This window comes from Apiospora phragmitis (genome assembly GCF_038363925.1).
Source record: "Apiospora phragmitis strain CBS 135458 chromosome Unknown utg000014l:1.0-1827420.0:1.0-1829600.0, whole genome shotgun sequence".
NCBI classification, from domain to species: Eukaryota; Fungi; Ascomycota; class Sordariomycetes; order Amphisphaeriales; family Apiosporaceae; genus Apiospora; species Apiospora phragmitis.
Window position 1 is genome coordinate 929,824 of NW_027117414.1, and position 23,532 is coordinate 953,355.

General features: G+C 51.9%; 9 protein-coding genes across 9 annotated transcripts; 5 read left to right on the forward strand and 4 right to left on the reverse strand.

The window, feature by feature from the left end:
• Positions 1 to 329: 329 nt before the first annotated feature.
• Positions 330 to 1,713, forward strand: PG994_014914 (uncharacterized protein; the record flags this gene model as incomplete). Its single annotated transcript, XM_066866323.1, has 3 exons — positions 330 to 429; positions 488 to 682; positions 941 to 1,713. The coding sequence occupies 3 exons, from the start codon at positions 330 to 332 to the stop codon at positions 1,711 to 1,713; spliced, it is 1,068 nt and encodes a 355-aa protein (XP_066707999.1).
• Positions 1,714 to 2,577: 864 nt separating this feature from the next.
• Positions 2,578 to 5,165, forward strand: PG994_014915 (uncharacterized protein; the record flags this gene model as incomplete). The annotated part of the gene is made up of 3 exons (XM_066866324.1): positions 2,578 to 2,709; positions 2,790 to 4,978; positions 5,042 to 5,165. The coding sequence occupies 3 exons, from the start codon at positions 2,578 to 2,580 to the stop codon at positions 5,163 to 5,165; spliced, it is 2,445 nt and encodes an 814-aa protein (XP_066708000.1).
• A 394-nt stretch (positions 5,166 to 5,559) lies between these two features.
• On the reverse strand, positions 5,560 to 5,975 carry PG994_014916 (uncharacterized protein; the record flags this gene model as incomplete). The annotated part of the gene is made up of 2 exons (XM_066866325.1): positions 5,560 to 5,779; positions 5,869 to 5,975. 2 exons carry the CDS (start codon positions 5,973 to 5,975, stop codon positions 5,560 to 5,562), a joined length of 327 nt encoding a protein of 108 aa, XP_066708001.1.
• Positions 5,976 to 6,952: 977 nt separating this feature from the next.
• Positions 6,953 to 7,654, forward strand: PG994_014917 (uncharacterized protein; the record flags this gene model as incomplete). The annotated part of the gene is made up of 1 exon (XM_066866326.1): positions 6,953 to 7,654. The coding sequence occupies one exon, from the start codon at positions 6,953 to 6,955 to the stop codon at positions 7,652 to 7,654; it is 702 nt and encodes a 233-aa protein (XP_066708002.1).
• A 483-nt stretch (positions 7,655 to 8,137) lies between these two features.
• PG994_014918 (actin) lies at positions 8,138 to 9,774 on the reverse strand (the record flags this gene model as incomplete). Its single annotated transcript, XM_066866327.1, has 6 exons — positions 8,138 to 8,368; positions 8,422 to 9,193; positions 9,253 to 9,283; positions 9,389 to 9,444; positions 9,590 to 9,620; positions 9,768 to 9,774. 6 exons carry the CDS (start codon positions 9,772 to 9,774, stop codon positions 8,138 to 8,140), a joined length of 1,128 nt encoding a protein of 375 aa, XP_066708003.1.
• Positions 9,775 to 12,368: 2,594 nt separating this feature from the next.
• On the forward strand, positions 12,369 to 13,112 carry PG994_014919 (uncharacterized protein; the record flags this gene model as incomplete). The annotated part of the gene is made up of 1 exon (XM_066866328.1): positions 12,369 to 13,112. One exon carries the CDS (start codon positions 12,369 to 12,371, stop codon positions 13,110 to 13,112), a length of 744 nt encoding a protein of 247 aa, XP_066708004.1.
• Positions 13,113 to 13,387: 275 nt separating this feature from the next.
• On the reverse strand, positions 13,388 to 14,622 carry PG994_014920 (mitochondrial 54S ribosomal protein uL5m; the record flags this gene model as incomplete). Its single annotated transcript, XM_066866329.1, has 4 exons — positions 13,388 to 13,498; positions 13,550 to 13,653; positions 13,723 to 14,318; positions 14,390 to 14,622. 4 exons carry the CDS (start codon positions 14,620 to 14,622, stop codon positions 13,388 to 13,390), a joined length of 1,044 nt encoding a protein of 347 aa, XP_066708005.1.
• Positions 14,623 to 16,691: 2,069 nt separating this feature from the next.
• PG994_014921 (uncharacterized protein) lies at positions 16,692 to 19,372 on the forward strand (the record flags this gene model as incomplete). The annotated part of the gene is given in 4 exon segments (XM_066866330.1): positions 16,692 to 16,853; positions 16,866 to 18,069; positions 18,122 to 18,912; positions 18,926 to 19,372. Coding segments are annotated over 4 exon segments (2,604 nt in total), but the record flags the coding sequence as incomplete, so codon positions are not given.
• A 579-nt stretch (positions 19,373 to 19,951) lies between these two features.
• PG994_014922 (6-phosphofructo-2-kinase) lies at positions 19,952 to 22,006 on the reverse strand (the record flags this gene model as incomplete). Its single annotated transcript, XM_066866331.1, has 5 exons — positions 19,952 to 21,013; positions 21,063 to 21,143; positions 21,203 to 21,470; positions 21,521 to 21,556; positions 21,609 to 22,006. 5 exons carry the CDS (start codon positions 22,004 to 22,006, stop codon positions 19,952 to 19,954), a joined length of 1,845 nt encoding a protein of 614 aa, XP_066708007.1.
• Positions 22,007 to 23,532: the final 1,526 nt, after the last annotated feature.

Below are 23,532 nucleotides of genomic sequence, written 5' to 3' on the forward strand. Positions count from 1 at the left end.
TTACCCACCGAGCACATCAGTCAAATTTTCGTCCCGTGTGCACCTTGTCTGCCCACTGTCCCCCAGTACGCACAATCCTTGCCAAATCAACTTGACTTGCACCACCATATATATATTGGGCACGCAGGCAACAAACTTGCACCTTCCCTTATTCCATTCCGAATTCACAGATCGATTTATCCTCAACCGCAACTTTCACTTTGGGAACATACTGTCCCGCTTCCCATTACCACTCTCGCCGTACAACAGTCATTAACCCACTTCGTACACAGACGTACCTGCTAGACCGTCTTCACACCTCCTGAGACTCAAGCCAGTAACTAGACACGATGGCACCTACAAACAAGACCAACTTCAAGTCCTACGACTCGGCTATCCGTCTTCTTGCGGCTGTGGTTGCTACAGGCAAGCCCAAATTGGACTTTAAGGGTAAGTGTTGATTTTTATTCCTTTTCTTCCGGCATGCCCACACGTACATGAACTCAAGTTTCGCGCGAGGAGTTTCTGCCACAAACCCCGTATCCCGTACTAAGTTACCTAGCAATCGCACTTCACATGGGAGAGGATTTCACCGGCCCCTCAGTGGACCATCGTCTTCGGCCCATCAAGCGGCTGGCAAAGATGCAGGAACGCTATGTTGCCGAGAACAAGAACCCAGGTGATCTGCCTGTCGATGAGAAAGGTAAGTCTGAATCGCAAGCGCGTTTTCTAACTTCAACCTAAAGGAATCTGGACGGAATTTTCAAGGCCACATTTGATGTCGATGGAGGGAAATTCGAACTTCGACACCCACTTTCCTGAATGTTCAACAAGGGAAGGGGCCGGGTGCCAACCACATCTCAACTCGATGCCTCGATTCCTTGCACATTTCTTTTCCTCAAATATGTTCCTTCTTCTTACACTGGAAAGACCGAGATCTAAGGCTAACCGTGACATGTAGAGATCCAGAAGCTCTTTGGAGAGTCTACGGCCGATGGCATTGAGTGGCAGTTCCGATCAATCAAGAAGCTAGGCAAGGCCCAACAGGAGGCTGCGAAGAAGGGAGAGGACACCTCCAAGGTTACCATTGATGGCGTCGGTACTCCCAAGACCAACCGCACCCTTGCTGGCACTCCTGGTGGCCGCAAGCGATTTGCGACTGCCGTCACGACGCCCACCACTACCGGCAAGCGTGCCCGCATCAAGAAGGTTGACGATGACCTGGATGACGACGTCGATGGTGAGGAGATCGTAGAGGCCAATACGCCCACTCACAAGAAGCCGAGATTCACGGACAGTGCCGCCGATCAGGTCGCTCCTTCTCCTGCCGCCAATGCCTCTCCATTCGTCAATGGACAGCAGCCTGTGTCCCTATTCGGCAATGGTCAGGCACAGGTCACTGCCGGACCCGTCAGTTTCACAGCTGCTTCTCTTCCTGGGCCCACTTTGGCTAATGACGATGACCTGGTTGAGATCGACAGTTCCCAATTCTCACAGTCCTCGGCCAAGAGCAAGCTGGATGCGGCTACTCGACATAAGCATATGAAGCAGGAGCCTGCGGGTGCTGATGTGTCGAGCTCCTTCGCCGACATCCCGCATTCTCAATCTTTGGAAAGCAGCCACCATGTTGCCACCAGCTTTTACAATCCCCACAGCTTCGGCCCGGTTCCTGCCCATGACAACTCGGTCTTCTCTAACCAGAACCACGAGGATCTGTCAGAGGATGAGGTCTGAAGCCTTCGACACCATCGACATATTGTTGTCCTTTTAGGCAAATTCTGAGTTTGTACGAGTACGGGAGAGATCCCATGTGAGATGATTGGTCACTAAGGGGTGACGAAACATGGCGAAGAAAGACAAGGGCGAGGTGTCACACCTTGAGCCGTAGAGAAGCAGGGAGCCATGTGCCCCAAGATTCTCTTTATCCATAGAGGGCAGGCTCTCTTGACAGCAATGCGTTGCGATATTGAGTTTCGACACAATCTCCGGCTCAGACAGGGCGAGTAATGGGGCCGCTTGCAGAATTGGCAGCGTTGATTTGATGACACCCCAAGTTTGCGATTGAGTTCATATTTTGTTTTCGGTAGCATACATAATAAGTCAGTTCTGACCACCAACATCTCAGGCTTCGCACACAAGCTTCCAATTGCAGTACAATGAAAAAGCGGATAGGATTCTTGCTCAGGCACACCGGATCTTCCTGTATAATATCTTGTAGTAAGAAGTGTAATAACTGTAAAGACTCAGGGTCAATTAAGTCGCTGATTCCTCAATACTAAACTAAGAGGCACATATGGCAACTATTATAATAGACATCGTGGTTTGAAATAAATACCTATAGGCATGCCTCTCCCAAAACGAACATCATTTCAAGGGGTGAAATCAATGGTGTTCACCCTGGGGGACGATGTCGGGTTAATTTGAATTGAGCAATCAACTGGTGCCGGCCCGAGCCAAGCCGGCAGAAACCTTGCACCGATTTTCGCATCAACGACCAATCACAAAACAACATCCAGAATTCTTGCCTAGGTGTGTTATACGGCATATATCAGATATCCCGTTTAACCCTCACGTGTTTTCGTATCAAGCCGGTTTGCTATGAATGAGGTCGAAGTGGGTATTGAGTACCTCTCCGTAGGTGCCAATCGGCACACGGCCGTGGCAGATTGGAATGAAGATGGCCTAGTAGCCTTTGGGGCTGACTCGAATATTGCCCTCTGGCAGCCCAATGTATGTGAGAGAATGCCAAGAACCATTTCAGGATATCCTCTGGCCTACTTTCAAAATAGATAGCTGACAAATATCTACAGGATGCAGCAGTAAAGGGTGTGTCACATCTTTTGGCCGGCCACAGTGATACAGTCAAAGCCGTTAAATTTCTGCCCAAGTCAAGTTCGGATTCTGAATCTTATTTGGTCAGTGGCGGCGATGACCAGACTCTGAAGATATGGAAATGGGGTGCTACAGGCTCCGCCACGTGTGTGCAATCGGTAAAGGGGCATGCTGGCGCCATCAACTGCATAGCCACCGTGCATGGCCGACAGGAGCCTACCGAGCCAACAGTGTTTGCGACTGGAGCCGCGGATGCTTCGATCAAAATCTGGGCATTTGAAGGAGGCAAGGTCAAGTTGCTCCAAACTGTCAAGACGACCCCCAAGTTTTTCCCTCTGTGCGTTGCGCTGAGCCATCTCCACGAAGCCGGCGATGGCCTCGTTCTCGCTGCGGCGGGGACGAAAACCTTTGTCCAGATCTTCGTGGCCAGCTCATCAACCAACCCTACTTTTGAGGTCCAAACGACGCTTTCCGGCCATGAAGGCTGGGTCCGATCTTTGGATTTTGCCTTCGAAAGCTCCGCTACATCGAAAGATCTGGTGCTCGCCTCTGCGAGCCAGGACAAGTATGTCCGGCTTTGGCGATTCCATCAAGGCCAGGAGCTGCCGCCTGCTACAGCTGGCGCCAATGACCCGACCATGGGTCTCTCCTTGCCAGGGACCCCGTCAAACAAGGCACACCGACTCAAAGCTGGTGATCTCGACTTTTCTATTACCTTTGAGGCTTTGCTGCTAGGCCACGACGATTGGATTTACAGTGCAAAGTGGTTCTCTGACCCTGTTAGTGGGAAGCTTCTACTATTATCTACATCGGCAGATAACACACTTGCCATGTGGGAGGCGGACCCTTCTTCGGGTATCTGGGTAACCACTATTCGGCTTGGCGAGATCAGCAGAGAAAAGGGCGCGACTACCGCCACAGGAAGCACAGGCGGCTTCTGGACGGGACTATGGTCGCCAGACGGGAGCTCAGTCATCTGCCTAGGCCGAACAGGAAGCTGGAGGCGATGGTATCACAACAAAGAACGAGACCAGTGGATGCCCGAGATCGGAATTAGCGGGCATACTAGATCTGTCACTGGCATTGCATGGTCCAAGAACGGGGACTACTTGTTATCTACCAGCTCAGACCAGACGACAAGGCTGCACGCACCGTGGAACGCAGGCGAGCGCAAGACGTGGCATGAGATGGCTAGGCCACAGATCCACGGCTATGACCTGAACTGCATCGACGCTATCGGCTCGTCCCAGTTCGTCTCTGGCGCGGACGAGAAGCTGATGCGCGTCTTCAACGAGCCGAAAGCGGTCGCCAAGCTCCTGAATCGCCTTTGCGATATACGGGCTACCTCTCAAATCGATGACCTGCCCGACGCAGCCAACATGCCGGTACTGGGTCTCTCCAACAAAGCCATCGAAGCCGTAGACGACGACATGGAGATCGAGACTGCCAACCCCGACCAGGATCGCGTAGCCCTCGACCCGGGCTCCATGGTGCGGAAATCCGTGCTCGAGATAGACCACCCACCGCTGGAGGACAGCCTTTCCCGCCATACACTCTGGCCCGAGGTGGAGAAGCTCTACGGCCACGGGTACGAACTGTCCTGCCTAGCGGTGAGCCACGACGGCAAGCTCGTCGCCAGTGCCTGCAAAGCCAGCTCGCTGAACCACGCCGTCATCCGCGTCTTCGAGACGGAGCGGTGGACCGAGGTGAGGCCACCCCTGGCTGCGCACACCTTGACGGTGACCCGACTCCGGTTCTCCCCCGACGACAAGTATCTCTTGAGCGTGGGCCGGGACCGCCAGTGGGCCATCTTCGAGCGGGATGGCGAGGATCTCACGCAATACAAGACGCTCCAGACCAATCCCAAGGGCCATTCGAGAATGATTCTCGATGCGACCTGGGCACCCCTTACGGACGATGCGCTGGTGTTTGCGACGGCGGGCCGAGACAAGTCGATCAAGATCTGGAAGATGTCCGCAGACGCGGGCATTGCTTGCATAACCACCATTCCGGCAACGCACCCAGTGACAGCAGTGGACTTCTTGCCTCGACTGACGGAACAAGGCACTCTCGTGCTTGCGGCTGGGTCAGAAATAGGCAAGGTGTCCATCCATATCATCAACACCACAGACCTCAGTGTGGTATCTAGCGCCCCGTTGTGCCCGGAGTAAGTTGCTTTCCTCCCTGAACTCCGCTCATAGTGATCGATGAGAACTGACATATCGCACAGGTTCTGTCTTGCCAAAGCCGTACTGCAACTGTCATGGAGACCACACGCAACCGAGAGAACATTGGCCATAGCTGGGGATGATGCTTCACTAAGGATTTATTCGTACTCGGGCCCCAGCATCTGAGTTGAGTAGCTGGGCAAGAAATAAAATATGATATCCAAAACAGACAACCTCATGTCGCACGCCTTTTGATCTACTGGGCCTCCCATAATATCATTAGCGTTTTGCTTGCCCTAACTGCGTATGATGCGATCGTTCTAAGCTGTAACCCGGGGCTTGCCTGCCCAAAACACCAAAACCAAGACAAGATGTTGCCTCCAAACGCCACGTAAATGAAGACAGGCACTGGCTCCATGCTGCGTCGTTCTTTTTCGGGACGCGCCCGCTCTTCCGCATTAAGAATTATTGACCGTGTTGTTCCCATATAACCATATTCCCTCTCTTGTACCAGAGGGCCTTATTGTTTCTACTTGCAGGAGTAGTAGCGAAAGACTACCCCCATCTCCTCCTGCCTCACTTATAGTTCCCTGACGATGGAATCGAGGGTCTCGCCGGCACCGTCGGCCGAGGACGTCGAGGTCAGGGCCTCGACCGTCTTTTGCAGGGCGCCCTTGGCCAGGCTGCCCAGCACGCCGTCGACGCCGCTGTTGTCGTCGCCGTGGACGTAGAACCAGGCGCGGTTGTAGAGGAAGACCATGTGCTGCGGCAGGTAGAGGATCGTGGCAATGAAGGTCAGGCTGAAGAGGAGGAAGACGACAGACCCTGTGGATTGCCCCTGGTTAATAGTTGACATAAGGGAGAATGGATGGACCAATGGGACACTCACAGAAAACGAATTTCTCCGATCGGAGTAAAGATATAGACGCCAAAGGTGACTTCGATCTGGTACTGCTTGAGCCGGAACCAGCGGGCGACCGATTGAGCCATCTCCATTTTGGATGTTGGTGTTGGGTGGAAGCTGGTGATATTCTTCTTCGCCTGAATTGGCTTGGTTGTTATTAAATAAGTAGAGAGGGAGAGTGATGCGCAACTCCTGTTCGGGATCTGCGGTGGCCGGAGCGTGAGTGGTATGTCGTATGTGTATCGCGTGTGGTGGTCGAATGGATGTTTTCAAGAATAAATTTGTTTGGTTCAGTAGGAATGGTGAGACTTGTTGGACTGAGATCTAATCTACTGCTGGCGAGTAGTTCAATTGTTGTTTCCTCACGTGTCTGTTATTGCGATTTCCCTTTCCCACGAATTTCCGATCTAATAATATTCGGCCTACTCTTGCTGTCGGTCGGCTGTTGGGGGAAGGGGGATGAACCCACATGGGACCTCTTCATCTTCATGCCACCTGCATTCACTGCGCCGACAGCTCCTTAGGGAATTATCTTAATTGGATATCCACTACAACACAGCGCGCTGCTTAGCTGCTTGGGCGGCTGCTAGGGGCCTGACAGAAGTGCCCGACCCTGCTGTCTGTGCTGCGCATGTCCTTCCCGCTACCTACGCTCTGGGAGACTCAGCGAATCAATCGGCGCAACGGCGCGTTTAGAGCTCCGATTTATATCGCTAGGCACCTGGGGGATTCTTATTCGTGGTCATGCATATGATGTGATGTTTTGTAGAATTATATTCAGCAACTCCCCACGATTCCTATGATACCCGCGCTACTTCTCCTACAGGACTAACATCACGAGAAGAGAAGAGGAACAGCTGGAAAAAAAACCGAGCCGTTGTTGAATGACGCACTGTATCCATGTTCTAATATACGACTCTTGTCTTCATCAAACACGAACCCGGGCGTAGAATCGGCAATTGAGCAAGTCCGACAATCAGACGGCCGGTGTCTTTGTATACCGACGATGGAAGCAGCCAGATAACATCGTATCCCGAAACTATACGCCTCTCTTCCCCGACTCACCATCATGGCCACGTTTCGCGCGACCCGCCTGCTGGCACCCCCCTCATCGTCCTCCTTCCTCGAGCTCCTCAAGCCGGCGGCGGCGTCCTCTTCTACCACCCACCCCTCTCTTTCCAACATCTGCTGCCACCGCCGCGCCCTCTCCACAACCCCCTCCCTGCAGAAGAAAACGCCGCAGTACCCGCCGAAGCCCCGACCGCCCCCGGAGACCGACCTCGACGAGTCCTTTCTGAAAGGCAGCGGTCCCGGCGGGCAGAAGATCAACAAGACCAACTCGGCCGTGCAGCTCAAGCACCTGCCCACGGGCATCGTGATCAAGTGCCAGGAGACGCGGTCGCGGTCCCAGAACCGACTCATCGCACGCCAGCTGCTCGCCAACCGCCTCGACGACCTCACCAAGGGCGACCAGAGCCGGAGCGCCATTGTGGGCGAGGCCAAGCGGAAGAAGCGGTCCAGCAGCGCCAAGAAGAGCCGCAGGAAGTACCGCAAGCTGGACGGGGAAAGACTGGGGGAAGGAGCCAGCGTTCTTGAGGGCGAGGAAGAAGAATCAGGGGAGTATGACGAGATCGAAAGGCACTCGGAAGAGACTGGAGAAACAGCATCGGGAAACGATGAAACTGCCAGTTCTCACATTGCCAAGGTAGAATATGAACACCCTGAGAGCACAAGGGTGCCCCGCGAAACAAACGAAACGGTGAAGACTTAGTTACGAAACAAGGCGTTTCTATGGAGTACGGAACATTACATATCAATTAGAGCCAAAATGGACATGCCATAGGCATGCTCATAGTCACAAGAAGCAAGTGGAGGCTGATCATGAGGCGGTCTCAATGAAGGAACTAGATCGCCACATGCCGACATGTCAGAGCAGCAGAAGCAATTAACGAGAAAAAAACAAATATATGATCAACCTCAAGTATAATTGTCTACCCCGTTGCGTGCACGAATAGCCTCCTTAAAACAAAAGACATTTGGTTTTGTTTTGTTTCCCGGAGCTGCCTACAGGCTAACCGTAATCTCTCGCCCATTACTAGAACTTTTTGTAGATATGAGGTCTGTCTGCAGGAGCAACCCTTTCGCATCGGCCTGGGGACAGAATTCTCAAAGGTCACCATCCAATCCGCGCTATCGTGAGCTCGTGAAAAGTAGGAAGGGGAAGTGGATGTATCGGAGCACACTGGACAAGCGCTTAGAAGCACTTGCGGTGGACGATCGAAGGACCGCTCTCGTCGTACTCCTGCTTTGAGATCCACATCTGCTGGAAGGTCGACAGGGAAGCCAGAATGGAACCACCGATCCAGACGGAGTACTTTCGCTCGGGAGGAGCAATGATCTTGACCTTCATGGAAGAAGGAGCAAGAGCAGTGATCTCCTTCTGCATACGGTCGGAGAGACCGGGGTACATAGTGGTACCACCAGACTGTTAATGGTTAGCAAAGTTACAATCACAGCCAGAAACAGGGTGCAACATACCATGACAATGTTGCCATAGAGATCCTTACGGACATCGACATCGCACTTCATGATGGAGTTGAAAGTGGTAACGTGAATACCACCGCTCTCAAGACCCAGGACAGAAGGCTGGAACAGAGCCTCGGGTGCTCGGAAACGCTCGTTGCCGATGGTGATGACTTGACCGTCAGGAAGCTCGTAGGACTTCTCCAAGCTGGAGCTCTGGGCAGCGGTCTGGATCTCCTGCTCGAAGTCAAGGGCAACGTAGCAGAGCTTCTCCTTGATGTCACGAACGATTTCACGTTCGGCAGTGGTGGAGAAAGCGTAACCGCGCTCAGCCAGAATCTTCATCAGGTAGTCAGTCAGGTCACGACCAGCCATGTCGACACGGGCTATGGCGTGGGGCAGGGCGAAACCCTCGTAGATGGGGACAACGTGGGTAACACCATCACCGGAGTCGAGCACGATACCGGTGGTACGACCGGAGGCGTACAGAGACAGGACGGCCTGAATGGAGACGTAGAAAGCCGGGGCGTTGAAGGTCTCGAAGACAATCTGGGTCATCTTCTCACGGTTGCTCTTGGGGTTGATGGGGGCCTCGGTGAGCAGGACGGGGTGCTCCTCGGGGGCCACACGCAGCTCGTTGTAAAAAGTGTGATGCCAGATCTTCTCCATGTCGTCCCAGTTGGTAACGACACCGTGCTCGATAGGGTAGCGCAAGGTGAGGATACCACGCTTGGACTGGGCCTCATCACCGACGTACGAGTCCTTCTGACCCATACCGATCATGATACTTAACATGCTGTTAATACCAAGAAGCAGAAAATGTCGAGTCGTAGCCTTGAAACTTACCCATGGTGACGGGGGCGACCGACAATAGACGCTGCGGGCGTGAGTTAGCAGGTTGTTGGCTCGAAATTCTGCCCAGGAACCGCCGTCGCGATATCGCTTGGAGCGGGGTGTGGGTCGAGTTTAGGGGACAACTTACGGAAAACAGCTCGGGGAGCATCATCACCGGCAAAACCGGCCTTACACATACCCGAACTAGACGTTCATGTCAGTTCCAAGATACAAAAACATGGTTATTTATTGATGCGGCGATGATTAAGGTCTGACGACATCTTCATCGCCAACTAAATGGGGAGAAAAGGCATCTGGGGCTAGTCGGTGAGGCGGCGATTCGTCTTACCCATTGTCGATAACGAGGGCAGCAACTTCCTCTGTAGTAGAAATACTGGTTAGCTATGGTCCTATTGAGACTGACGATGCGAGGATGCAAGACGCGCGACCTCGAAGCATGCGTGGCTGGCATGTGAGGACAGTTTGTCGTTGCTTGGGGGGCTTGTGGTTTCGTGGACTGGACTTACCTTCCATTGTGACGGATTACGTAGTGCGAAAGGTGTCAAGAAAAGTGAAAAGAAGTGAAAATGGAGATGCTGAAGCCCACGCGATTCCCGGACCGGTGGAAGCAGAGAGGTTGCTTTGTTGGAGGGAGTGAAGTTATTATTGCTCGAAGGCTGTTTGGGGAGGGAAATCAAACAAGGAGGATGGGAGGCTGGGAATGTTGATTGATGTGGTTGACTTTAAGTCTGGTAAAGTGGGAGGGGGGGAGAGAACGTCGGTCGGGCTCGTTCTGTCTCTTTTGCCTCCAAAGAAGGTGTTGCCCTGGGTCTGGTTGGCTAGTCCAGGTCAGTCTGCTTCTGCTCCTCTCCCTCATACACGCACTTCTGGCTCCTTTGTGTGCGTGCTTCCGCTGTTCTGATTGATGTGGGGACAGGCCGGGTAGAGGCTAGCAGGTTTATTAGGGGTAATCATTACAATTAGGTGCTGGAGCCTGTAGGTACCGTCCGACTTACCTACTTTTAGTGGTGTTCCCACGGTCAACAGTAAAAGTAGTGGGAGCCTCCTTTTGCCTGGGGGGCTGGACCAGGTCAGAATTGCAGATTGGATGGGATTGATTTGATGAACTCGCAGCCTTTTGCTCCATAATCTGGAGCTCCCTCCTAAAAGGACTACAAGGAGTGACCAGATAGACCCCTTCCAATATCCATTCCATTGGTTGAGTACGTATTCCTGATGATGACCGTCACGTAACAAACACTGCTACCTAACCCATCACCATTCTGCTGTAATAACAAGTCCCGGTATTCTACCTAAATGGGCTGATTGGTACCTGGCCAACTCAGAGGAAGCCAACTCAATTTGTGGTATCGTCACCGCCAGATAGCTCAAGGAGTAGGTAGGTGACAAATTCGGTACATACCTTACCTAGCTGTTCTATTGAAAGATCAGGGATCTGCACGCCGCTTTTGACCCGTAAGACACGCATACTCCTTACAGAGAGACCTGGCCACGGATGTGGCTGAACTGTGGTAAGGGGCCTATCAATAAATAGCCGAATACGTCGCTTTCTCCTATGCGATCACAAGCCGATCCGTCTGTGTTTCTTTCATCAAGCGCCTCCTATTTCGGTACTACAAAAGGAGGTTCATCTTCGAATTGCGACTCTACCGCTCGACCCTGGGGACTGGAAGGTTGAACTGTGCCACCCCCGACATCCTTCCTCGGGCCGCGCACGCGCTGAAGTCTTTCCCACTTGCCAACAAGGACGTACCCTACCTACGAAATGCCTACGCAATTCAACTTAGGCATCATCGAGAAACAATGCAGCTCGTTTCACTCGTCGTCTGCATTCGTCACCAGATTGCCTTTTTATTAGCCACCAGGCAGCCTTTATTGGGAATATGGGATGCCTATACGAAGCAGCATGCCTTCAGCAAAGTATTTGTCGACGATATGGGCGTTGACTCCAGGGTTGACGACCTAATCATCAGCTCTTTGTGTGGCTGAACCTGTATGATTACGTATGTCTCCTGCATCAGTCTTGCTCCAGACTCCAGATTGCTATGCGTTGCGCCAAGCAGGCATCGCCAAATAAACGCATGCAGTTATGTATAGCCTCGATCACAGGATTCCCCAGCTCTCCGCCCTCAATAAAGCGTGTTTCAACTAGTTAACGTCAGATATGCGCTCTGCCATATTCATGCGAAAATGGCAACATGCAATGGAACTTTACTTTCTAGGGTGACAGTCTTGGCCCCTATGTTACGAACCCCCAAGGCCAAACTAGACAACGTCTACTGTCGCCGGCGGGGATGGACGCCGATTCTCTTGCTACTCCAGTCCTTCTCGTGAAGTCCGCGGTTGTAAGCCAGAACCTTTGAGAGGAAGCAATGATGCCAGTCGCAGTATCGTCAAGTTGCTGCTGCTTGCTCCCATTACATAAAGTATGTACAATCAATTGGTGACAGCTACTTAGGTAGTACAACATGTCGCACCTTCGGTTAAAGCGGCGACGAGGGGTGATGGTGGGGTATTCTCTCCCCCTTCAAGATGAGCTCTATTCCCAGGTGCGGGCAGCTATCAAGAACCTCAAATTGAGAGGTATTCTGATTTTCGGCAAACTGCTTGATGATTCATGTTGCTCCAAGGAGCTTTGGATCACCGATTACCTGTCCAACTGTAGGTGTAGAGTCGGGATCGGCTTCACACCGCTCAGTTGCCAGCTGCAGCAGCACGGCGATTTCTACTAAAGAACCGGATACGCTAGTCCCAAAGAGGCTTATCTTATCGAACAATTAAGAAAGTTCAAGAAGCTGCAGGAAGGGACCCTTGCTGAGCATGATGAAAAGATGCAAATAATGCCAATAGACCCTACTTGCTTGCCCGTCTAATAAAACATCTAAAACAGTAGCATCCTTTGCAGACAAATTCCGTATCACAGCATCGCTTCGCTCTTGAAAGGTCAAACTATACAATAGACGGCCTATAGTGTCTGAATCGTCCAGCCAGAATCAAATAGCAGTAACGTTGAATCGCGGGGTCGTCAATCATCCCACTCTGCATCCCACCCGACATTCTACCCCAGATCAAGAATTACAAAGCAGCCACTTTCTAAAAGCGCAACCATGGGCGACAATCAGAAAAGCCTGAACGACCTCCTCAAATGGAGCATCCAAAACTCAACATCTTCCACCGCCACAGCCGCCACAGCCCAGCCCACCGGTGATGCCTCAACACAAGAAGACCCTACTGGAGCTGTGGCTGCGGCCGCAGCCCGCGGTCTCAACCCAGAATCCCTCAAGGCGCTGTTCGGGGGCCCCTCAGACGCGGACCTGATGCTGGCCGCGGTGGCCCACATCCGTTCCACCGATCCCGAGGTGACGCTCGAGAGCAAGCTGACGGCCTTCGACAACCTGGAGCAGCTGATCGAGTCGCTCGACAACGCAAACTTGTTGTCCAAGCTGGGGCTCTGGACCCCGCTGTTCGAGCTCCTCGCCCACGACGAGTCCGAGATCCGCCTCATGGCCTGCTGGGTCGTCGGCACCGCCGTCCAGAACAACGAGCCCAGCCAGGAGCGCCTCGTGGCCCTCGGCGGCGTCGAGCGCCTCGCCGCCATGGCCCTAGGCGACCGCCTGACCGCGGAGGGCGCCCGGGACGAGTCCAAGGCCGAAAAGGAGGCTAACGATGTTCGGCGCAAGGCCGTCTATGCGCTGAGCTCCGCGTGTAGAAACTATCAGCCCGGTATGGATGTGCTGACGTCGGAGCTCAGCAAGCGGGGAGAGGGTAAGGGCGATAAGATCGACGCTACGGATATGGAGGCTGTCAACGTCGTGATTGATGCCCTGAGAGCACAGGCACAGAGTGCTTAAACAGGGCGGCAGTTGAGCACAGCAAAGAGTGGTTCTCTTGTTATTATTTGCATCTGAGGCGTTGCGGATTTCGGTTCCTGATCCAATCATGGCAGGATATCTCAAAAGGTTTGGGGCTCATGAGATGGTTTTGCATGGGATTTAGAGCTAGATTATGAATAATGGGAACTGATGCCATAAAACCCCAGACCATGATTTGTTGTACAGGTGTATATTACAGTCTGCTAATACGTGAACATTATATGTACAGTCGGGCCAGCAGTCTGGATGCGGACCTAGTCAACCAACTTTCCGTAGAATGGGATGCCCAAGGCGCCAAACAGTAGTCTGGCATGTCTGTCCGACTTGGCCGTAGTCTCGACATAGACACGGCATCCGGGAATCATCTAGTTGCAGGTCAGTAACAGTCATCTGAAGACTTGGTGAATCTGTCTTACCTTTTGTGGATATGAAGAGTAGTTTGCTTCCACCTCCGGGAAGTGCATCATGTCCTGGGGCTCCAAGCCAAACGCCAAGTTACCAGCGCCATCACCAGTCGTACCTATGCCAGATATCAACTTCTCACATTCATTACCCTGATGTATGACGCATCAAGTAGGATCCAACTCACCCTTGATACCCTGCCACTCCTTGATCTTCGGGAAAACCAAGTGGATGACCTTGTCCATGAACTCGTAGGCCTGGTTTCCTTTCATCGTGACCTTGACACCGGTTCGGTCGCCCTTGACGACGTGCCATTGTGCGACACTCTGCCGTACATGTGTTATAGTCGGGCGCACGCCCGAGATAGTCTGCATGATGGTCTTGACAACAGTGAGGTGGTCCGGGTTCTTCTTGGCCTGGGGCGCATACATGGCAACGTGCACAGCCTTGAGCGCGGGGAGGTTGTGATAGTTGAGGTCGGGCTCCAGCGGCAGCAGTACCTCGGCACCACGCGGGCCACGCTTCGGACGGTTCTCCATGTAGGGCGTCTCATCGCCCCAGCTGCGGAATCGTATCCGTTCGGGCTTCTCGGGCGTCCCCGGCGGCTTATGCTGATAGGTGAGCGTCAGGATATCCGAAGCAATGGTCGAGTGGTAAGTCTGCTTGAGACGAGGCAGGTTGAACGGGCCGGGGGTGAAGTTTCGAGCGACCGGGTCGGAGGATGGAGGCGGTTGGATGGGATGCAGCGGCCCTCTGTCGTACTTGGGCGGGTGGTATCGGTACCTTTTTAGATGCGCCGTCAGTCGGGTATCCTTCACATAATGGAGTAATTTGGATAGCCACAGGCTACGAACCTGGAATGGGGGAGCTCGTGTTCTCTGCGGCTTGCCCGCTTCCTCGGATCCATGATCGTAATGCCTTCGCGTTCAACAATCGGTGTCATCAGACCAGACTCTGTTTCCACATCTGGGACGGCTGGGCCAGCCTCGGTGGAGGCGCATCGCGAGAGGCTCGTAACGCTGGGCTTCCAGGCCGATGGCTGTTTTAACAGCTGACGCGCTGAGCGCGGCACCTCACGAAGTGCCATGCTGTCTGTCAATTGCAATTGACTATGGGAAAGACAGAAAGACGCCAAGCAGATATGAAATTATCTTCCCAGAATCACCTACTGAAGCTATCACCATACGTTAACTCGACCTTCCCACTTATCGTGTTAGCCCGTACATTGATTTTTCGACGGGGGCTCGGAACCTTGAATATCCGATCAAACTCCGGCTCCAACCATTGACTGATTAGCTAACAGGACTCTGCCCCAGCTCCAGCCAACCCCTGCAATTGACCATCCAGTCGGTATTGCAGCTATTTATTACTCATGATAAATTGCATACAGTACATGCATGGGTAGGTATACGTACTCTACTCCGTACCAAGGAAGAGTGTAGAGAGATTTGTTCTAGATATGTTTTCTATACTCGAAAGCTTAGATCTGCGTTGCCCTTATTGTTAAGAACATGAGATCATTTCTTACAGCTTGAGAGCGGTAGTTGAATGATTGATATACGATTGGAAGTTTTTAGAGGAGCACGAGATTACTAACACCATGGACACTCATATCTCATCACGCTCTTCTAATGGTACTCTTTAGTGAAATCGTAAGCAAGGCGACGAGGTGTGCTGTTATGATTGGGCTATGGTTTGAAGAAACACCTTTTTCTGAGTGCGTTGTTTTGCGCGGCTACAGCGCTAAATTCTGTCTGTTCGTGCCGTCTCTGCCTCTGCGAGCTTAATAAGGGTGTTCTGGGTAGACGGTCTAGATTCTAGAAGCCTCTGCTCTGGCTTCCTCGTCTGCAAGATACCCCCCACAAGGTCCCGTCCATCAGATGATCAGATTCATCCATAACCTAGAACTTATCATTAACCTAGCAACGTCTACTGCTGATATCCAAGACTGCAAGTGGTTCAGTAGGAGAGAGAGGATGCAAGGTGTCGTAACAACACAACACAGCTTATGACACTCGATCGCAACGGTCTGAAGGCGTGGCATAATAGGCTATACTCTCTATTAGGCTGCCTGGGGTCGGACACGTGTAACGATTGGTTGACGCTCTTACTTACACGACCTTCTAGATTGAGTGCTTGATGACACCTCAAGACGTGTTGCCCTGATCAACGGTGAACATGATGTGTATCCCTAGTCCACATCTGCATGCGACCCTACTACTGTACATGCCTCCATTCATACATACATACTTGCAGCCAGTACTTTTGAAACGTCGTGGCAATTTGACGGCTGTCAGAGATATTGCGCAGCGGAGGCAAGAGGATTCGAGCAGCTGCAAAAAGGGCTCAATGTTCGATGTATGTACGTGGTTGGATTCAGTCATTGGGCTTTATGCGGGAATCGATCCGGTCATTGTTCATAGCCCGTAGCCGCACAAACACATGACAACTTGTCATGAACATGAGCATTATTTGAACAGGCAACAAGAGTGAACCATTGCTTCCTACTAGTCTCGGGTCTACTGTTGTTACTGAAGTAAATCCATCTGCTTAGCAAGGAACAAGGAACTCAAATAAACGCAATCGAAAAGCAATAAACGAGGCTTGGTCAATTCTGTTATTTCTTTGCAAGGCTGCCTTGCCCGCCCCTCTCCCCTCGAGACTTGACAGATCGGTCCTGCCCAGCCGCCTCAAAAAGGTACTCGAAACACAATCGCCTGGGACTCAATTCATTGTTCCACCGTCAATCGGTCTTGGCTGCAGGAGATATTTTCCCCCTTCTTTGCGCGACCTCGCCAGCCAGCGGCATTCAATTAGTCCACGTCAAACCCCATCACCAGTTGCCAGTCCTCTTCCATTCAGTCCATCGTCGTCACCGTCAGAGCTTTGCCTCACTCATGGATGTTCCCTAGGATTATCGACCATGCGCCTTGCCGAACTGTATCATTACCTGCAGCCATAGAACGCTGACCCTGGAACTTTTGTGTCTCGGCGAATGATTGCAGATTCCCACGAGATAACCCCCCCATCAGTTCAACAGAGACGACAGAGAGACTAGCAGAAACAAGACCCTTGTTGGCAGCTTATAACCCCACCACCCTTCCTGTCGTCTTCACTCCAGATTTCCCCCATCATGAAGAAGACCGCCTTAAATAGGGGAGGAAATTCCTAAGTCGACGAGACAAGAACGGCCACCGTCGCAGCAAATCCTCAGACCCTCCACATAAGGTATATTCAAGAACCCCTGCTTCGTGCCCCGACAAGAAGCTTTGGAATGAACCATCTCTCTCCATATGGTACCTATATGCTGATCTTCTTGTGTAACTCTAGCACCGACCTCTTTCTTCCGAAGCGTTCTTCTCCCTCTTCAAATCCGATTCTAAGCGACGCCCCGAAAACGACGAAGAGAAGACTGTGGACCCTGAGAAAGAAGCGGCAAAGGTCCAGGACGTATTAGCACGCCTCAGCGAATTGGGAATCAAGAATGCGGAAGAAGACCATGCCCGCTATGCGCTCAATTACAAGTGCTCGGCCGGCAACGTTGACAAGGCTGTCGAGCTCATGATCTTGCAGCAAGAGGCGCTGTCAGGCAATATAGTTCACTACAATCCCAATGTTCAAATGCTGGGAGCTGAGAACCGCGGCAACGTTACCTGTTATCTGGATGCCCTGCTCTTTGCCATGTTTGCAAAGGTCGAGGCTTTTGAGTGCATGCTCAAAGGCGAGTTGCCAGAGGGGCCACAGACTCGGTTGGCTACGCTGCTGCGATTGTGGGTTAACATGCTGCGTAGTGGCAAGCTCATTCAGGCCGACATGACAGAACATATACAGGATGCTCTTGCGGCGTGCGGGTGGAAAGATGCCCAGCTCTTGGAGCAACAGGACACCTCAGAAGCGTTTGCCTTTATTACCGAGACTCTGCAACTGCCACTGCTTCCGTTACAGGTCGACCTCTTTCACCAAGGCAAGAACGATGAAGCCGATCACAAGGTTGTATATGAAAGGCTCCTGAATTTGGCCGTTCCACCCGCCGACGAAGAAAAAGGTGTCAAGCTAGAGGACTGCCTCGAGGAATATTTCAACTCCCAAGTGGATGTGCACAGAGATGACTTGGAGGAGACCAAAGCATCCAAACGGATGACGCTTACCCCTACGCCGAGAACACCGACTGCGCATGCCACTCCCTCTACCCCGAAAAGCACGATACGCTTGGTCACAAACGGCGATGACGAGGAGGGTACATCAGCGGGGTCGAGTGGTACAGATGATGAGGAAACTCACGATCATTCGGCGCCGTTGGAAAGGAGATGGACTGAGCGCCCCACCACAGCAACCTCGGCTTCTGAGTCGGTTAAATCACATACACGGCCACAAAGAAGCCGAACCGAAAGCCTAATACAAAGAGTTGTCCTGGACGAGCAAACGAAGTCTGCAGAAAGCGCCGACAACGCCAGCCTCTTTGCGAGGGCTAAGCGAACGGCCTCGGTCGTCAAGGCCGTGACGATCCCAGCTTGGCAGTTCTTTAGACTTATCCGTATGTTCCTCGCTTACTCCATCTCAGTTAACGCCTACTAATAGAACTTTAGCCTGGCATTCTACATCAAATGAAGACCCAGAGCCGCAAAATGATCTCGAAGTCGCACGCCATTTCAGTCAAAGGCCGGTTGTCGGCATCTGCTTGAAGAGGTACATGGTTGATGAGAAAGGAGTACCTAAGAGGCAGAACACTTTCATCGACATTCCAGATAGTTTACGTCTGCCGCATTTCATTGTTGATGATCGCCACGTGGAGGATAACGGTTTGAGTACGGACTACAAGCTCGTACTGCAATCAGTTGTTTGCCACAGAGGTGACTCGTTGCACTCTGGTCACTACATTTCTTTCTGCAGGGTAGCCCCCAAACTACTCACAGACAATCGAAGACATGATAGCGACCCCCCGCCCGACTACGAGGAAGCGCAATGGGTCAGGTTTGATGATCTTGCGGAGCATCGTGTCTCAACCGTCGACGACATCAAACAGTCACTCAAAGAAGAGATGCCTTATCTGCTGTTCTATCAAATTGTTCCCATCGTCGATGTTACGGCCAGCTCGACTGATGGAACGGATGCCGAGCCACCTTCGTACGACGACTCGGCGGTAGCGGTCAAGACTACTGGTACTGCAACCCCGAGCCTCGAGAAAACACCTCTTTCACGCCAAGCGAGTAGCTACTTCGAGAATATCAGCACTCTTGCGTCAACAAGCGCAAGTATACGCTTCTCAGCCGACTTGGAACGTCCCGTTAGACGAAGCTTTGCCGACGAAGATGGGTTTTTAAACGTTTCTCGTCGGGGCAGCTTAGGCAACGAACTGTCTATAGGGCCTAGTCCTGCGGTCACTCCTATAGAGGGAAAATTCACCGGCCGTTACGCCAGCCGACGAGACGACTGCGCAGAGGCTGAGTAGAGCCGCAGCCAAGTTTCGCACTGGAAGTAAGAGCAGGCCAGGAAGTCAAGCTGGTGAGAATCGCATTAGTTTAACTATGTCGCGGTTAAGCGGTCTGGTCCGCACGAGCAAGGAGCCCCTACGCGAGTCGGCCATAGTAGATACGGACGAGGACTTCGAGGTAGTTGTTGACACCAATGGGACGACTACCAATCTCAAGGAGAAGGAGAAGGAAGACCAGAAGGAGAAAGACAAGGAAAAGGAGAAGGATAAGGAGAAAGACAAAGATAAAGAAACGGGCCACAAACGTGGCCGTTCCAAAGCAAGAATAGATAAGGGCAAGGGGAAGGAGAAGGAGCAGAAGGGAAAGCAGCGTGACGTTCCCGAAAGAGAGTGTGCGTTGATGTGATCCTTTAGGTCCACACACGCTGTACCAGCAGATGTTGCATTGTAACTCTCGAGCGGGTTGAGAGTCAGTCGGACTCAGTTTTACAGACATTTGAGATACCCGAATTTCGATGCTTGAAATACATTCATCACAACAGCGCAATAAGGCGATCTGAAGATAACAAGTCCAATTCCTTCTGTTCCGGGTATTTGGACCTGGTATACTCGAGACTTGAGACCTTGGCAACATGAATTTAGTGAGCTCACTCGGAAGAAAAAAAACCAATTACAGGAAATACTGAGAAGCCAAAGCAATGAATAATACTCTGTCAACGTAAACTAATAACAGCGTTGCTGGCGTTAAAACGCCGAGTGTGCAACATGTCCCTTCGCGGCTCGTAATATGTCCCTGGTAACCACATGCTCTAAACCTGACCAGAAACCTCCCTGTAACAACCCAATATCTGCTATGCAACGTATAAGAGGTCCCGTCTAGAGAGCAGTAGCGCGGCAAGATCACGACAGTACCTACTCTACTGCTGGATAAGTGTCCTCGAGGAAACAGCTACCAACCCTTGACTGCATAATCGGTTCCAGCAAGCTAATCCTGGTCCAAAAGCTTATCCTCAACAGCCTCTTTGGATGTACTGACAATCCTCTGCGGTGGTGGCGAAGTAACAAGACTAGGAGCAGAACTACCAGGGCTGATAGTAAGGCCCTCGAGTGTCTCGGGCGGGCTGCTCAGGCCGCCACCGGGAAAGAGTGCAGGGCTCTCACCGGGGACAGAGATTCGGATGCCCTCGGGGCTGCTAGGGACGATTCTGGGGTCAAGTCCGGGGATGAGAATGCGCTTGGCCTCATTCTGATACGCGGCGGGGATGATTTCGATAATCTCGTTGCGAGGAAACTTAAGAGTAGGAATCGCCGTGGTGGAACAGTGCATGAGGTAGGCGTAAAGCACGCGAAGAACCGACTCGTGTGCAATGATGAGCAGGTCGTTCTGTTCACGTTCCAACTCCAAAATGATGGGCTCAAGGCGCACTGCGAGATCATGGTATGACTCAGCCCGAGGGTAGCGATGATGATATGGGTCCAGGTCGTGCTTCTCGACTTCATCCGGATACAGCCGTCGAATCGCCCTCTCGGAGAGTTTCTCACACACGCCGGGGTTGATTTGTGCCATTTGGCTTCGCTGGCGCACCTTGTAGCCTCGTTCGGTAAAGGGCTCGGCTGTCTGTAGTGTGCGCATCCGGGTGCTGGTCCAGACACTCAGCGGTCGTAGTGGAACATCGGGGCCGCCTTGCTCTTTTAGGGATTCGCGTTCCTGCTCACGATGGCTCAAGACAGTCTCGCACATGATGCGGGCGTAGTTGTGGCCCTCCTCGGACAAGGGGGCATCGGCCTTGAAAGACTCTTCTTCCGTAGCGACGCCAGCCCGTACGAAGAATGTCGTGCGAGACTTTATGTGGGTGTTTGTCAGGTAGAAAACGATGCGGTGTGAGAGGTAGTTAAAAGAGACATTGTTGTAGAAGAACTTTTGCCCGGCATTAATCATTTTGATGTAGTTGAGCTCATTTTCAGTCATGGTCTCAAAGATGGGGATCTTCATCTCGATTCGGCGTAGGTACAGCTTGGCAGCTTCATCCGGATCCATGCCCTCAAACTGACGAATATTAGTCAGGTCATCCCCAGCTTGGAACATATCGACTTACATCAGGAGAGTTGATTTTGACGTTGCGCGCGTTTTCGCGGAGAAGATTCTCGTCGTCAACGTAGGACTCGAGGAAGAGTGTCTACTAAGTAGTCAGTCATCAACTGGTCGATAGCTGCGGATTTTCAACTCGAGGCTTACTTGAACATCATGCTTCGCGAACTCCTTGGCTAACGACAGTCGTCCAGAGGCAGTTGGGTTCACTGCGTCATAGATGGCAACTTGTCCGTTGTCGTGGTTCAACCACGCATAGATGTCCTCCCGGCACTTCTTAAGTATCTTTTGGCGGAGCATGACGGATGCGGGCGAAGCATTCGGGAAAAAGTAATCTTCAGGCACATCTTCGCCTTCGCCGACAGTAGCTCTTCTGTAGTCACCTAGATGAAAAATTCGAGTCTTTACACCTAGCCTAGCACAGAGTGAGCAAAGATCGAGTGGCAAGCTAACCTTATAACATACCATTGCAGATACCGGGCCATTGAGACGCAAATATGCCTGTCTTTTGTAAGTTCAAGTACTCGTGATTTATACCAGGGAGGATTCTCACGTCTTGCCTCGTGCAGGAAGCCCAACCATGACGATTGCGATACGGCCAGAGTGAAAAAGCCGACCTGACATGGTGCTATACAGCTGGGCCGGAGCCATATCATTGTCGGCCGTCACATCGTGTATGCCGTCTATAAAGGTACTGCTCTTTCGCCGGTACCTTGGGGCGTTTGCCGCGATTTCTGCGGTGCTGTGTCCATCAGCGTCTGTGCTTTCCGTAGAGATGTCTCCAAAATGAACTTGTCGATGCAAGTAAGAATGAGAGTCCCCCGTGCCGTAGCGTCTTGAATGCGCCCTAGACGAATCCTCCTCCGGCGTTTCGGAGGAGGCCAAGCAAGCAGTAGCACGCTGGGCAGGGGACGATTGTGGGGACTCCGATGCGGGTACCTTATCGGACATGATGGAAGACTGGATGATTTTGCTGAGATAATAAGAGGGAACACGATGAGGCCAAAGGTGAGAAAAGCAGATTTCGAAAGGAGCTAACACACGACCGACTGAACTGATGCAAGGAATACCGGGGCGTGAAGAAACAGCACTGGGCGTAGAAAGCCCACCAGCGCCTTATGGACTGGCCATTTCTTCCCGTCTCCTTCCGGCACCCGAAGTTGCTCCTGCCCGAGTGGCAACAATCCCAAAACCAAGGACGCAACAAACATACCAACAGCGACGGACCCTGGAACTACCTCTGTACTGCTTACACTACGCAAGGCTCCTTCCTTGGATGTCTGCCATCAAGTGCGCGGGCAATAGTCAGGCCGAGCGTCGGCTGCGGATCATAGCTGGAAGTCATAGGCGGGGAAGAAAATGAGAGAAATATGTACTTACAGTAACGTGTCCATCGTGCAAGAGGTTTCCCGAACAGAGCAAAACGGGGTTGGTGAAGGCGACTCAAGGGTTGGATTCCGACTCAAGGGTTGGATTCAAAGGGCGACGACCTCAGTGCGATGCCGGGGTAGTCCCGACTTCAAGTTGCCTATGTCGCAAACCTCGCAAACGCACAGCAATTAGTATTGGGCCAACTTGGACAGCTGCTAAACAGTGGGCAAGAGCGCTGCCAAGTGGGGTTTAGGGCGACTAGACACCGAATTTAGTGTTGAAGAGTTGAAGAGGACTCTCTGGTCAGTGGTGGGTAGCGCCACCTTGTGTAAACTAATGTACCGGTAGATGCGATGTCTTGCCTGAATACCTTATCTATTCCGATGTTGGGATGTTGGAGAGGTTGAACACGCCGAAAACATGAATGTTGAACCGTTCAAGCTTATCCACTAATTGCAGGAAGCTTCTCCGTATGATGTGGTTGGACCATGAAAAAGCCTGGGTGTGTCTTGCGAGAGCCAATGCAAATACGTCTTATTCTGGCTTCAGGATTGCTTAGATATGGATTCAGTCAGATCTTGGTGAAGGACTTGTTGCTTGCTTTAGAGACGGGAACTTGGTGACGATGTTCGAAGACCTCCAATAAACAACAAGGATGTCCGTTGTGTGTGTGTTTGTGGAAAGAAGTCCTCTACGAACGGGAAAAGGTACCTTGTCTGAGTAGACCAGTAGCAGATCAAAGGTTAGTTGCCTGCCTACCTTTAGTTTTGATTGATGTTCCAGCCTCGGCCTTTGCAAGACCACATCAAGAATTAAGGCAAAAAGACACGGTGTTGGCTTTAGCAAATATGAGGTTATTCAGTGGTATGTAGATCAACCTGATGACTAGTTCTGGTGCGTCTTATTCTTGTTGAGAGAGTAGGTTCGATATCAAAATTGGACTATCATGGGCCTCGGATGGAAAAGGTGCTCATGACATAATTCCGGGTAGCGAGCAGGGAATGACATGAGCTGCATGAGAGATCCTAATACAACGATATCTAGCCGATATTCAATAAAATTCAATTTTCGCCGGTCATGCACCGTGATTAAGGTTGCTGGACATC